Source organism: Acartia tonsa, chromosome 6, assembly GCF_053477335.1.
Source record: "Acartia tonsa isolate MP-2025a chromosome 6, ASM5347733v1, whole genome shotgun sequence".
NCBI lineage: Eukaryota > Metazoa > Arthropoda > Copepoda > Calanoida > Acartiidae > Acartia > Acartia tonsa.
The window spans coordinates 1,418,583-1,431,450 of record NC_137265.1 but is presented as its reverse complement, the minus strand read 5'-3'; the positions used below and the strand labels follow the sequence as shown (position 1 = coordinate 1,431,450).

Here is a 12,868-nt window from a genome sequence, read left to right as displayed (position 1 = left end):
ACATTTTTAAAAGCGTAGCTTTTCTCTAATCAGGGTCGACCCGTCAGTCCGTACGTCCGTCCGTGACGGATAACTTTTTTCGTTAATTTAAGCACGTTAAAATTATTCTATCGATTTCAAACTTTGCAAGGTTATCCCTGTAGTAGTTAGGTCAATTTAGAACGCGTAGTAACTCTATAATCGCTACCAGAATGCTAGTACGTCATTTTCAATATGTTGATTTTTTCACTTTTTTAACAACAAATTTTTATATACTGATTTCTGGGACAACAATAAACAATATAATAAGCAACTCTATAATCAAGTTCTAAAAATGTAAGTATGTCCTTAAACATTATCCTGCATCAAGCAATTTTTCAACAAATTTACTTACAATTTTGCTTCTACTCTTATTCATTTATATTCTGATTGTTTTGACACTCTGCAAGTGTTAATGTCGTTTATCCTACCGTTTAATTCATAGCTTCGCTTTTATGGATGTTGTCATCCTTGTTATTTTGTAAATACAGTTTCGACACTCTACAAGTGTTAATGTTCGTTTGGTCTTCCATTTCAGAGCTTCGCTTTTATGGATGTTGTCATTATTGTTTGTTTGTACATTACAAAGAAATTTATCCAAGGAAAATAATGAAAAATATTACATAACATATCCTAAATGATTACTTAAAATTAATTACCTTTGCTGAAGAAACCAAATTATGCCTGAAAAAAAGTCACTTTTAATTAATTTTTATCACAATAAAAATTCACTTTAAACACTTATTATTTTAACTGAATAAAAATATTAAAGATTAAAAAAAAATGAGAACATGTAAAAGAAAATTGCATTATTTTAAACACTAATTATTCTATGATACATATATTATGCTATGGAATATATTTTACGCAAGTATTACTATTGAAACTCAATACAGAAAGAACTAAAACTAATCTAATCTCAAGTTAGCAACACATACACACACACTTACACGCGCAAAAGCACACACACACACGCACAAAGCTACACACCAATTCTCTTTTTTACTACAATTCTCTCTAACTTTCATGCCTTCTCTCTATCCTAGGCTTTTTTCACTGAATGGGCGGACGAGTTGTAAACGGCCGGAGGGAAGGAAAAAAGAGACACTAAGGGCAGCAGCTTACTTGAAAAGGGAACGGAATATGCGTGTATAGTGTCTGTGTGTAAGTATGTGTTTGTGTGTGTGTGTGTGTGTGTGTGTGTGTGGGTGTGTATTACTTACTTTACAAGTAGACGCAGAGTTCACCGTGAAAAACTGGAATCGGGAAAAATTTATTCAACATACTTGCAGTTTGGCTTTTTAGTCGCGCAGCTACGCAATAAATCACTTAGTCTATGCTTCTCCCTCTTTTAAAACGGGCGCATTTTAAGTCTTTAAAGGTAGATTATTTAGATATATTTCTAATAAATGATTTATTGACTAGTTTTTTGTCTTTACCTTGGCTATCCTGTTACACAAAGTTACTGAACTGATTTTGTTTTAGGATGGTTTTAGACTATTTCATTTCTTCATTTCAGTGCAACGCCTCAAAGATCCTTCAAATACATCATAAAATTTCATTCTCATCTTCAAGAAAAATATTTAGATTGGATCATTTTGTATTTACAAACACAATTTATATTAGTTTTAGTTTTATATAGCTGCGCTTCTTATAAACAAAAATGTCCCTGTTTTACTAAATATGCTTCTATAAGGGGTGGAGTGGGGGGGGATCTTGGACCAAAGAGGGTAGATTTTGTCACATTGCTTGCATTTTTCAGATGCTAAATGTGAGAAAAGGGAAAGAAATATATTTCGGGCACATGGCCTTCATTCCTTCTTAATTCCTTTTTCTAGTGGGTGCGCCCCTAGCTTCTAGAGGATCCGCATAAATAGGATATGGTCGTGGAGGTTTCCTCTTAAAAAGGTTAGTTTTGCTTGGGGTTTCACTTCCCTCCACCCCAACCCCCTATTATAATAGAGTAAAACCTTCCATAGGACAATGAAAAACTTCCCTAATAATTTTGGAATAATCAGTCTAGCCGTTGACGACATACATACATATGATACAGACAGACATCCTGTTACTTTAGAATTTAATGTTTTCTCTGTAAATATAAAAGAATCTTATATCAGGTATGAATATATAAAGTTTTTTTTCTTTATAGGCTTTTTCAGCTAAGCAGACTTCAACCTTGACAAAAAACATATCACATTTTAGCTTTTTAGTAGCGAAGCTACTCTATAATTCCAAATGTCCGTCCGTCCGTCTGTCCGTGATTAATGAATTGGGGGAAACGTGATTTTCTCTGCTCCTATTCAAGATAGACAGCTGAAATTTTTAGTGAAGATTTCTATGCCATATGCCCATCTAATCTATACATTGTTATGTTCATTTGTCTGTTATTTGGAGTGCTAGATCGATTCCTAGATTTTCAAGTTTTCTTAATTTTTGCAACTCCTTTTCAAGATAGAGAGCTGAAGTTTTCAGGGATTAATTAATTTTAAATTTTACATATTTTCACCGCGTTTCATTCTGATTTGTGCATTAATTGGGGTGCTAGATCGATTCCTAGATATTCAAGTTTTCTTAATTTTTACAATTTCTTTTCAAGATAGAGAGCTGAAATTTTTAGGGATTAATTAATTTTACATTCTACACATTTTCACCGAGTTTGATTTGTGTATTAATTAGGGTGCTAGATCGATTCGTAGATTTTTGTGATTTTATCTATTCCTATTCAGGATTGACAGCTGAAATTTTCAGGGATTGAATATGCTCATATTTTACATATTTCTATCAAGTTTCGTTAAGATTTGTCTATTGATTGCGGTGCTAGATCGATTTCTAGATTTTTAAGCTTTCGTGATTTAAAGGTTGCATGATTTTAAAATTTTCGTGATTTCTCTATTTTATCAAGAACACAGTAAAAGTGTCTGACTGATTATGACGTAACAAAAAAAATTAGCCAATGATGGGCCATTATTGACCAATGGTAAAAATTATAGTGGCCTCTCATTGGCTAATTGTTATTGTTACGTCATAATCAGTCAGACACTTTTACTGTGTTCTTTTATCAAGTTTAATGATTTTTGTATGACACTGCTTTATGGTACCTATATATTTTCCAGATACCCATTCATAATTTTTTAGCTTCGCTACTTATGGATGTTGTCATCCTTGTTTACTTGTAAGTTTTTGAAGTATTTTTGAATCTTTAAATTGTTCCTTCTTCATGTGTCTGACTTGGTCCAAATCTTGGAATTTGTATTTGCAAAATGTTCAACTTAATAAGGTCAATTAGGCTACACACGGATATTGCAATAAAAGTTAGTGAAAACCATCTAAGTTTTAATTGATTCTGGTCTCACTAAAGTTTAGGAAATCTAGAGTCGTTTCCGAGATCTTTTGATACATACCACATTATTTTTAGAGTGGATAAAATTTTTTAAATGGTTGATATATCCATATTTGGCCTACTTCCACCTCTGATAGACCAACTCAGGATCAATATCAATCTTTCCTAAAGATTGCAAATTGATCGTTCCAGCCATTCACGAGATCTTGCTGGACATATTCACATACAATTTACTCCGAGTAGATTGGAATTGTGTACAAAATGATAGAAGTAAAACAAACAATTATTTTTATTAAAAAGGATAAGAATATCCATAAAAGCGAAGCACTGAAACGTTAGAACAATGGACATTAGCACTTGTATAACTGAATAATCAGAATATAAATGTATAAGAGTCGGAGCAAAATTGTAAATATTTTTTTTGAAAAAATGCTTGATACAGGATAATGTTTATGGACATACTTACATTTTTAGGACTTGATTATAGAGTTGCCTCGCATATAATATTGCACTTTAGTGTCACAGGAATCAGTATACCAAAAAAACATATCAATCGGATAGTTAAATCACATTAAAATTTGTTGTTAAAAAAGTAGAAAAATCAACATGTTTAAAATGTAAGTACGGACATTCTGGTAATAATTATAGAGTTGCTACTCTTTCTAAATCCTACCTAATCACAGGAATCATCATGAAAAGTTTAAAATCAATAGGACAATTCTGACATGCCTAAATTAACGAAAAAAGCTATCCATTCCGAACGGACGTACGGACGGACCGAAACTGATTATAGAAAAGCTTCCCTTTAAAAAATCATCAAGTAAAACACTATCAAAATTGAAAACCCCAGTTGCAAGCATTACAAGACATGTTGAGTAGGATCTCTACAAATCAAAAAAATTAACCAAATTATTCTTTACAAAAGCATTTATTTTCTATATATAATATTTTGTCTGTCAGTCAGTCATATAGTCCGTTTGTAATGTTATGGTGGTATTCCAATATTATCATGGTTATATAACTTATTTTCTCTTGATTCTGTAATTTTAAAGCAATGGATTCTATGGTTTAATTTTTTTGATTCCTATTAATTTGGAAAAATGGCCAAGTTATGTTGAGATTCTTCTTAAGATTCTTGAGCATCTTCTCTATAAATTATATTGTCCATCTGTAATGCTACACGATGGAGACTTGATCTATTTCTTTCATTATTTAAGCTCTGTACTGGAAAACCCAGCAAATTATGCTGGCCAGCTGTGGTAACAAGTTAGAATAAGCCACAGAAAATCGAAGGGGGGAGGGGGGGGGGGGGGAGCGTCTTTCAAAAAATCATTTTTTACTATTTTGGGACGTATATATATATCATGGTCTAGACTCCTGTAAAAGAAAAGTAGTCGAGTGTAGATGGGTTGGATCCTTGGCTGTATTCCTTGGCCTTAATTTCTTCTGGGAGGTGGACTCATTCCCGCTTTTATGCATCTATATCATTATTAATTCAATATGTAGTTAGATTAACCATGGGAATAAAAGGCTAAGATGTTAGATTTTCCGATATGTAAACTATTTAGAATATTTAAGAAATATATGAACTAATTCATTAAAGATAGTGCATATATTAAGCTTATTCAAACTCAAGAAATTCCTCTATATTAATTGTACATGAATAAAATATTGTCCTTATAAAATTATATCAATTTTAAAAAGTCCCGTTTTTCCTTATGTGACATCGTCTTTTTAAAACCATGGTTCCCAGATTAAATGTAAGATCAACGATACATATATTTTTTGTCATGGAAAAATTGTTTAAGACTAAAAATGGTTATTCCATTAAAGAATAATCATTAGAACTTAAACTTAGATCAATTCAAAATAAATAAACATTATTTGCGTTCATTTTTACTTATTTTCAAATTATTCAAAATAAATCCGGCAACCATGTTAAGAATATGATACGCGGTATTTGCGCACAGTGATACAACAAAAACTTTTCTCTGTCAAAGAAAGAAAAGGAAAAAAAGAAAGTTTTTAGAATCAGCAAAAACTTTATGTAAAAAGTCCATATTTTTGTTAAATTTTTTATTAGGGTTTTAACTAAGATTAGGTTCTATTAATTTAATTTGAGAATCAGCAAAAACTTTATGTAAAAAGTCCATATTTTTGTTAAATTTTTTATTAGGGTTTTAACTAAGATTAGGTTCTATTAATTTAATTCATTTTTGAAGTTCCTAAATTTTAAAAATTTTTATTTTTTTCATCACAAACAGTAATACCTAAATTTCTTTCATGTAATCAAAAATTTGTATATACGCAGTAAGTAATCAATTAATAATATCAAATCTTTTATTTGGAGTTTCTGAAAATATTTATCTATAAAATATCATTAATTTTCTGGTCCAATTTTAGATAATTAAGTTATATTAGCTAACATAATATAACTTTCCCTACTTTTTTAATTGTTCTAAAACTAAAATTAAAGTATATAATAGTTTTAAAATCTTATCGACTTATATTTCTAAACAATATGTTACAAATCTTTAGTCACATCAGTTTCAATTTTAAATATTATGTTAATTTATAGAAATAACTTCGAATCATGGAAAGAAAACGAAGTAGAGGATTTTGTCGTATTTTCACAATAGCTGTTCTCCTATTTCTAATCCTGCGGGGCAATCAGTAACGTATTTACCTAACCTACCTTAAAATAACCCATCTAAAGCTAGCTGCTGTGTAAAATCGACAGAACCCACTACTTCGTTTCCTCTCCATGATCCTATAAACTTCCGCTTTATAGACAGAATAATGAACGTACCAGATGCTGGGCTGCTCATAAAGTTAGAAATTTTATTAAATGATACCTCAATAATTCATCATTATCAAGATATTCAAGTAAGAACAGATTTTTAATACTTTTGTCAATAGAGTTGAAAAATTGATGATTATTGACTTTTTATTACTATTTTTGATTGAGTTATTTATACGAAGTCAAAGGCTTTACCCTACCAGGGCCTAGTTTAATCCTCCGTGTTTTAATAAAAACAATAATTTGAACACGATTTTATTTCTATTCATACTTTTTTTTCTCTTTTGATAGATATTTTGTGAAGACGGAGAATTTAGCTTTAGTTCTCTTTTCTTGTGTGCTTCCAGTAAAATGTTTCAAGTAAGTAATTCAATTAAAAGAGTAGAAAAGAACATTTATATTAGATATCTAGAACAAAAATTTAATTTAAATCTTATTATTTTTTATACATGAAAATAATATTAAGCTTTACATTCTTAATAAAATCCTCTCTTCATTTAGAAATAGGTATCAGTACTAATTTCAATAACAAGTTATTATTAATAACTTCCATACAAAGAATTAAAGCCTAACCAAATTACCTACATTAGAAAGCAATTTCTAATTAGATTTTGTGAATTGTTTCAGGACCTGATGTATTATCAAGAGTTTGATCAACACACTACTATTTATCTTCCTAATTACCAAAAAGAATTTGTCTACCAAGTAAGTTTAGGTATAGGTTATTATCAATACCTATTGTCTTTTAGGAAAGTAGTGTATCTGCTTACTATATAGAGGGGGGGGGGGGGACGGTAATGCAACCATCTCGTAATCAATGCGCAAATGGAACTTAGATTCCAAATTTTGTTATGAAACTTAACATGAGTTGGTCCTTAGTAGTTCTATTTTCCCTAAATCGAATTAAAAGTTGGAAAAGAACCGGCTAACGGCTTTTATGTTTATGGATAATTATTCTCTGTATTTCATTTTACTGTTACTTTGTAAGATGAAAATAAGATTGTCAATATTTGGCTACTTGGTATCTTTAAGTTACTTATTTTTTTAATAAACTTAAGTATAATTTTTTTTCAGACATTAAAAAAGCTGTTTCTGACTAAAGACTATTGTTTCTCTGAAGACGAACTAAATCTACTCAATGTTCTAGATATATATTATGAGATTGAAAGGTATAGTGAAATAATTTAGAATTTCATTTTCTAGAACCATAAAATATTATAGCCATTAAAAGATTTAAAGGCAATTCATTTCAGGGAAGAAAATTTTGATGAAAATTCCTTTTATACAGAAGATAATGTTGGTTTGATTTATGAAACAGGTAGGTACCTACCTATAACAAGCAATAATTGAACTTTGCTACAAAATTCGCTTTTTGTAGTATTTAAGTATTTCGGAATAAGGTAATATCTTACATATTCCTCTTTCATAGCCATAATTTTCCTTATTAATTTTTACATTATTTAGACAAAATTAGTTCGGTAAAAGAAAGCACAAAAAACATTTCCAAATTAGAAAATATTTCTGCAAACATTGAACACACAATATCAGTCCATCAGACGCAGAAAGATTATATGGAAAATAAAGAAAAAAGATACAAATGCCAAGATTGTTCCTTAATGTAAGTAAATGAACTTAATTTTTTCAATGGTCTTTTATTATAAAGGGATAGTCCTATGACGGAGGTTTAGTTAAAAGTTGGTTATCTCAGTTTTTTAGCAATGAAACTAAGTACATTCTATGAAAGTTACAAAAATTCTCTATTGGAACTACCCCTTTACAAATATACATTTAGTTTGAAGTTATTTTAAAGATACAAACATTTAACTATATGTTATTGTTCTTTAGGTTAACAGAAAATGAAAAGCAAGAACATCAAATTGTGAATACAAGCCACATCATTAAACCAAAAACAAAGAATAATTTCATATGCAAACTTTGCAATCTGTCTTTTAATAACAAGGTATTTATTCACTTTTTTTGGCAATTTAATATATATTTATTAAAGGGTAGCAAACTTTGATAAAATGGGGGGTATTTACTAATTTAGGCAAGTGATTAAATGCGTATAAGTCCATTGACTCGTGTATCTTTGCAGAAAAGTATTCTTTGATTGCACGACTTTTTCTCGAGCCATATAATGAATTATACTAAGGGGGGGGGGCGAAAGTGACACTTTTTGTAACCAAAACTTAAAGTCAACAAAGGAACTCAACTAAAAAAAGAGTTACAGGTCTGAGATTTTGCATGGCTGTTGCTTTATAGGGGTACAATATGGAACTGTGAAGAAACGGCGGCGCAACTGCCGAAAACCGCCGTTTCCCGCCGAAATTTTTTTTGCCTTTTCTCGGTGGTTTTCGGCGGTTGCGCCGCCGTTTTTTCACAGTTCCATATTGTACCCCTTTAAAGCAACTGCCATGCAAAATCTCAGACCTGTAACTCTTTTTTTAGTTGAGTTCCTTTGACTTTTAGTTTTGGTTTCAAAAAGTGTCACTTTCGCCCCCCCCCCCCCTTTATTGCTTCTGTTTTTGGACATTGCACTATCCTTTCTTTTTTTAATTCATATTTTATTTTTAAATTTTGTAATTAAACCCTATTCTAAAAAGAATTGATAATAATTTTATTTTAATATTTAGGATTTGTCAGGATTTAGGGCTCACATAACCACCCACAGAAATAGTGATGGCAGTTTTAGCTGTCCTCTTTGCAATAAAAATTGTGATACGTGGGGACACCTTACCCAGGTTTGTTTTATTAAAAAGCCAGGACAAGTGTCTTCGCCCCTAGTCTCTAGGGGCTTTGCCCCAAGAGGTAATTAAAGAAAAAATATAATTACCTCTGGAGAAGCCCCCACAAATTTTAATTAATTAAAAAAAAATTTAGGTTTTTTTTTTCATTTTTGGGGGGATTGGGGTGTCCCACCCCCCAAGAAAATAGCCTAAAACCACCACAGGACCAGTAGGTATATTCCCTGAAGAGTAGAATCCGATCGGTTCAGTGGTTACCGAGATCTTAAGGGACAGACAGACAGACGGACGGACAGACTTCATTCTACTTTGTATTATAGATATGTATAATTTATATCTAAAAAAATTTAACTATTACAGATATTATATTTATAATCTTTGCAACGATTTATTTAACAAATAATTGCGCATTTACTTGATGTTTCAGTTATCACGCCAAAATGAAGAAAGACAAAAGTTTTCTTAACTTTTCTTCACGGCTATACCTTAAGTCTAGGGTTATATAAGATTTTAGTGCTCTAATAATGAGAAAAACAGAACATCAAACTTATAAAATAAAAATCTTATTTTTTTTATATTTTAGCACATGTATAAGCACAACAGTGATTGGACCAAGCCTTTCAAATGTAGCCACTGCGATTATACAAGTATCAACAGGAAAGCAATTTTATTATTATTTACCTACATAAATGTCACCGTCATAAATTATAATAAAGTACCCTTTGAAAAAAAAGAATAGGTAGCCCTTTAGAGGGTACACCGACAAACGTCCTACCGCGACAAACGTCCTACTACGACAAACGTCCTACGCGACAAACGTCCTAAGCGACAAACGTCCTACTGCGACATCTCTTAAGTAAAACGTCCTAAAAATTTAAAGGTCGAATTTTGTAATGCAAGGATGTATCGGGTTCGAAACCATACCATTTGATAGCCAACACAGACTTTGGGAAAACTGTCGGACAGATTTTTAAAATTTAGCCTATGGTTAAAGTTATTCAAAAAATAAATTTCAGTTAAAGATTATTTTCCTGTGTTTTATCGCCATTTTGAATTTTATATTGATAAGTATTCTTACAATTAGAGGATTTTGTCCTTAAATTTGGAAGATTTTTTTTATTTCATAATTTTTGAAAATTTTTAGGACGTTTTACTAAAAAGATGTCGCAGTAGGACGTTTGTCGCGGTAGGACGTTTGTCGCTTAGGACGTTTGTCGCGTAGGACGTTTGTCGCATTAGGACGTTTGTCGTATTAGGACGTTTGTCGGTGTACCCTTTAGAGAATACCAGCATCTAGGTGCTTTGAATTCAAAAGGGTAGAAAAGGACATTAAAATATTCCAAAACATTACTAAACTTCTAAAAAGGTATCTTAAAATAAAAAAGCCTAAAACCATCCAAGGACTTATAGGAAGCTTTGCTAAAATGTAGAACTCAATCGGTTATGAAGTTATCGAAATCTTAAGATAAAAAACAACAAATAAACTTACTCCTTTATATAATATGATAACACATTACACGATAAAAACTTAGTATGCACGTTTCTGATTGAAATTTACGAAATAACAACTACGAAATTTTAGTTCTTTATTGTATCTAAAAGTGAACATGACAATTTCGCATAAAAGTTTTACTGAAGTAAAAAATTGCTTATGAATCAGATCAAATATATTAAAGCACGAGGCTGGTAGGCATAGAACAACTGAATCTAAATCATTTCATTGTAATATCTGTGATAAAAAGGTAGGTGCTTCTTTTTCAGAACTATGCTCTTATAATTCTTGTAAATTAAACACAGAACATATATGGATATATTATTACTTGGATGTCACACCAGATTTTCATGTTCTCTAATAAAGCGAAACTCGCAGCACGCTAAATAACTTCCATCAACGGACATTCCCCCCTCCTACTACATGAATAAACTGACCAATAAATTAATTCCATGTTATCAACACGACAAATTTTCTCCTTTCACGATAACCACGAATATTCTTTATCCATTAGAACATAGTTGGTTGTACCTATTTTTATTAAGTGACGTAATAGCGCAATTAATTTTTGTTATTACATTTGCAATTATGCCTTTGGACCTGTTTTGCTACAATTTACTTTTCTAGTTTTTATCTGAATTTGTTATTGAGAGCCAATAATGGACTAAGTAATCCTTATAGGTATATACATTTCTGTTGTTGTTTAGTTTAACACCTGGGCTAACCTAGGCCAGCACAAGAAAAGTCATTCTGGAACTGTTTACTCCTGTGAATTTTGTGACAAACATTTCAAGTCAAACAATGGATTGAAACATCACAGGCAATAATTTATAATTAAAATATCTTATTTTTTATATAATGAAAATATTATATCGTATACTCAACTCATTAAACTCATACGTTTTTTTTTAATTTCAGGCGGTTACATACTGGAAAAACATTGTCTTGTTCTGTTTGTAAAGAACATTTCTTGAGTTTGAATGCTCTGAAACGCCACGAAAGGAAATTATATAAAATATATGACAGTCTTAAATTTTATATAAAAATATTTAAATTCACTTAGTTTAGTATTAATTTCAATCATTATAAGATGAAAAGTGATTGGCAAAATAGTTTTTTTAATACCCTCTTTACTTTTTAGAAAATCTTTATTTTATATGAATTTAATAGATCTCAGCATATTTTGAACAGTAGTAATTATAAACAGGTAAAAAGCATATTTACCATTGAATCGTAAGGGTGGGATTCTCCTTCGATTTAAGTGATCATCTAGAGAATCCATAGCATCATCCTCGTGTAATGGGATGCGACACCCAAGGACATTAGGTTAAGTAACATCTATTAGACAAACAACTCTGCTTGCACGACCTTTGTGATGGTAGAGAGTTGCGACTGTTTATGGGCCAAGGCATTCCCCCCACCGTTACTATTAATGTCGTGCACCTGACATAGCAGCAGTAGGAACCATATTTAACGTCTTTAGTTACGACGCGGTGTCAGTCAGTGATTCGAACCTTTCACCTCCCCGGCGACGAGCGGATGTGCTACATAATGAGCCACGATCGCGGGTTAAAAGCATGTTTACTTTTTAACAGATATTTATTGTCCTAATAAAGTTGCAACATAAAAGAAATATAATGAAAATTTTCAGAATGTCACAAATTTGGAACCTGCCGAAGTATCCCTTAACCACAAAAATGATAATCAGAGGTTTATTTTTTAAATTTCAGCTTATCCTTTTTTTTAAATTGAGTATTCTAGTCAACTAATTTTGTTTTCTTTAATCATTCTCAAAATTAAACTGATTTAATTTTAACATTTTCGTAATTATTTTAATGGAAGTAAAACACTTAAAAACTTGTCCATATATTTCAGTAAAGAAGATATGCAGACTGTAAGAAAACTAAAACACATCTCAGAATCACCCACCACTTCTATTCTACGTACTTCTGGTGTTAATAGAATTAAAAATGGAAAGATTGGAATATTAAGGTCAATAAGTTTTTTTTTATGGTTTATTTGATCAAAATAAGCATTTGAAATATTAATAAAATCTTTGGATCATGGAAAGAAAACAAAGTAGCGTGGCGTGTGTGTATTTTCACAGTAGCTTTTGACAGGTAAGTTAGGTAAGGTTAAGTTAGGTAAATGTTAATGATTGTCCCGTAGGGTTAGGGATTAGGCCCTGCATCAGGGGCTAGAAATAGGAGAAAAGCTATTGTGAAAATACGACGAAACCTGCTACTTCGTTTTATTTCCATGATCTAAATCTTTTTTATTGTTAAATATTCTTAGGGCTTGAAAAAAAGAAAAATTAATGTTTTTTATTTATTTTCAGAGGTTCCAGTGTGTTAAGAAATCAAGTGGCGAAACTTGATAATACTGGCGATAGTAACGGTTAACCGCGTGTACATTTGGATTAAAAACATACCTTTCAAAAATTGAATACTTTCAGATCCAAAATTTGATGCTAA

The 12,868-nt window shown here is 31.0% G+C and overlaps 1 protein-coding gene across 1 annotated transcript; it reads left to right on the top strand.

Moving 5' to 3' along the window:
• The first annotated feature begins 6,112 nt into the window (after positions 1 to 6,112).
• Positions 6,113 to 12,857, top strand: LOC145321549 (uncharacterized). Its single transcript, XM_080162967.1, has 16 exons — positions 6,113 to 6,244; positions 6,450 to 6,518; positions 6,786 to 6,863; positions 7,233 to 7,327; positions 7,412 to 7,476; positions 7,623 to 7,776; positions 8,004 to 8,118; positions 8,792 to 8,899; positions 9,486 to 9,559; positions 10,563 to 10,644; positions 11,102 to 11,214; positions 11,313 to 11,396; positions 11,565 to 11,601; positions 12,046 to 12,104; positions 12,270 to 12,386; positions 12,733 to 12,857. Exons 1-16 carry the CDS (start codon positions 6,158 to 6,160, stop codon positions 12,794 to 12,796), a joined length of 1,401 nt encoding a protein of 466 aa, XP_080019093.1. The 5' UTR covers positions 6,113 to 6,157; the 3' UTR covers positions 12,797 to 12,857.
• Positions 12,858 to 12,868: the final 11 nt, after the last annotated feature.

Coding starts and splice junctions, on each gene's coding strand:
- LOC145321549 (XM_080162967.1), top strand. CDS start 6,158: ATGAACGTACCAGATGCTGGGCTGCTCATAAAGTTAGAAATTTTATTA. Junction 9,560..10,562: donor GATTATACAAGTATCAACAG/GAAAGCAATTTT, acceptor CTTATGAATCAG/ATCAAATATATTAAAGCACG. Junction 11,215..11,312: donor AATGGATTGAAACATCACAG/GCAATAATTTAT, acceptor TTTTAATTTCAG/GCGGTTACATACTGGAAAAA.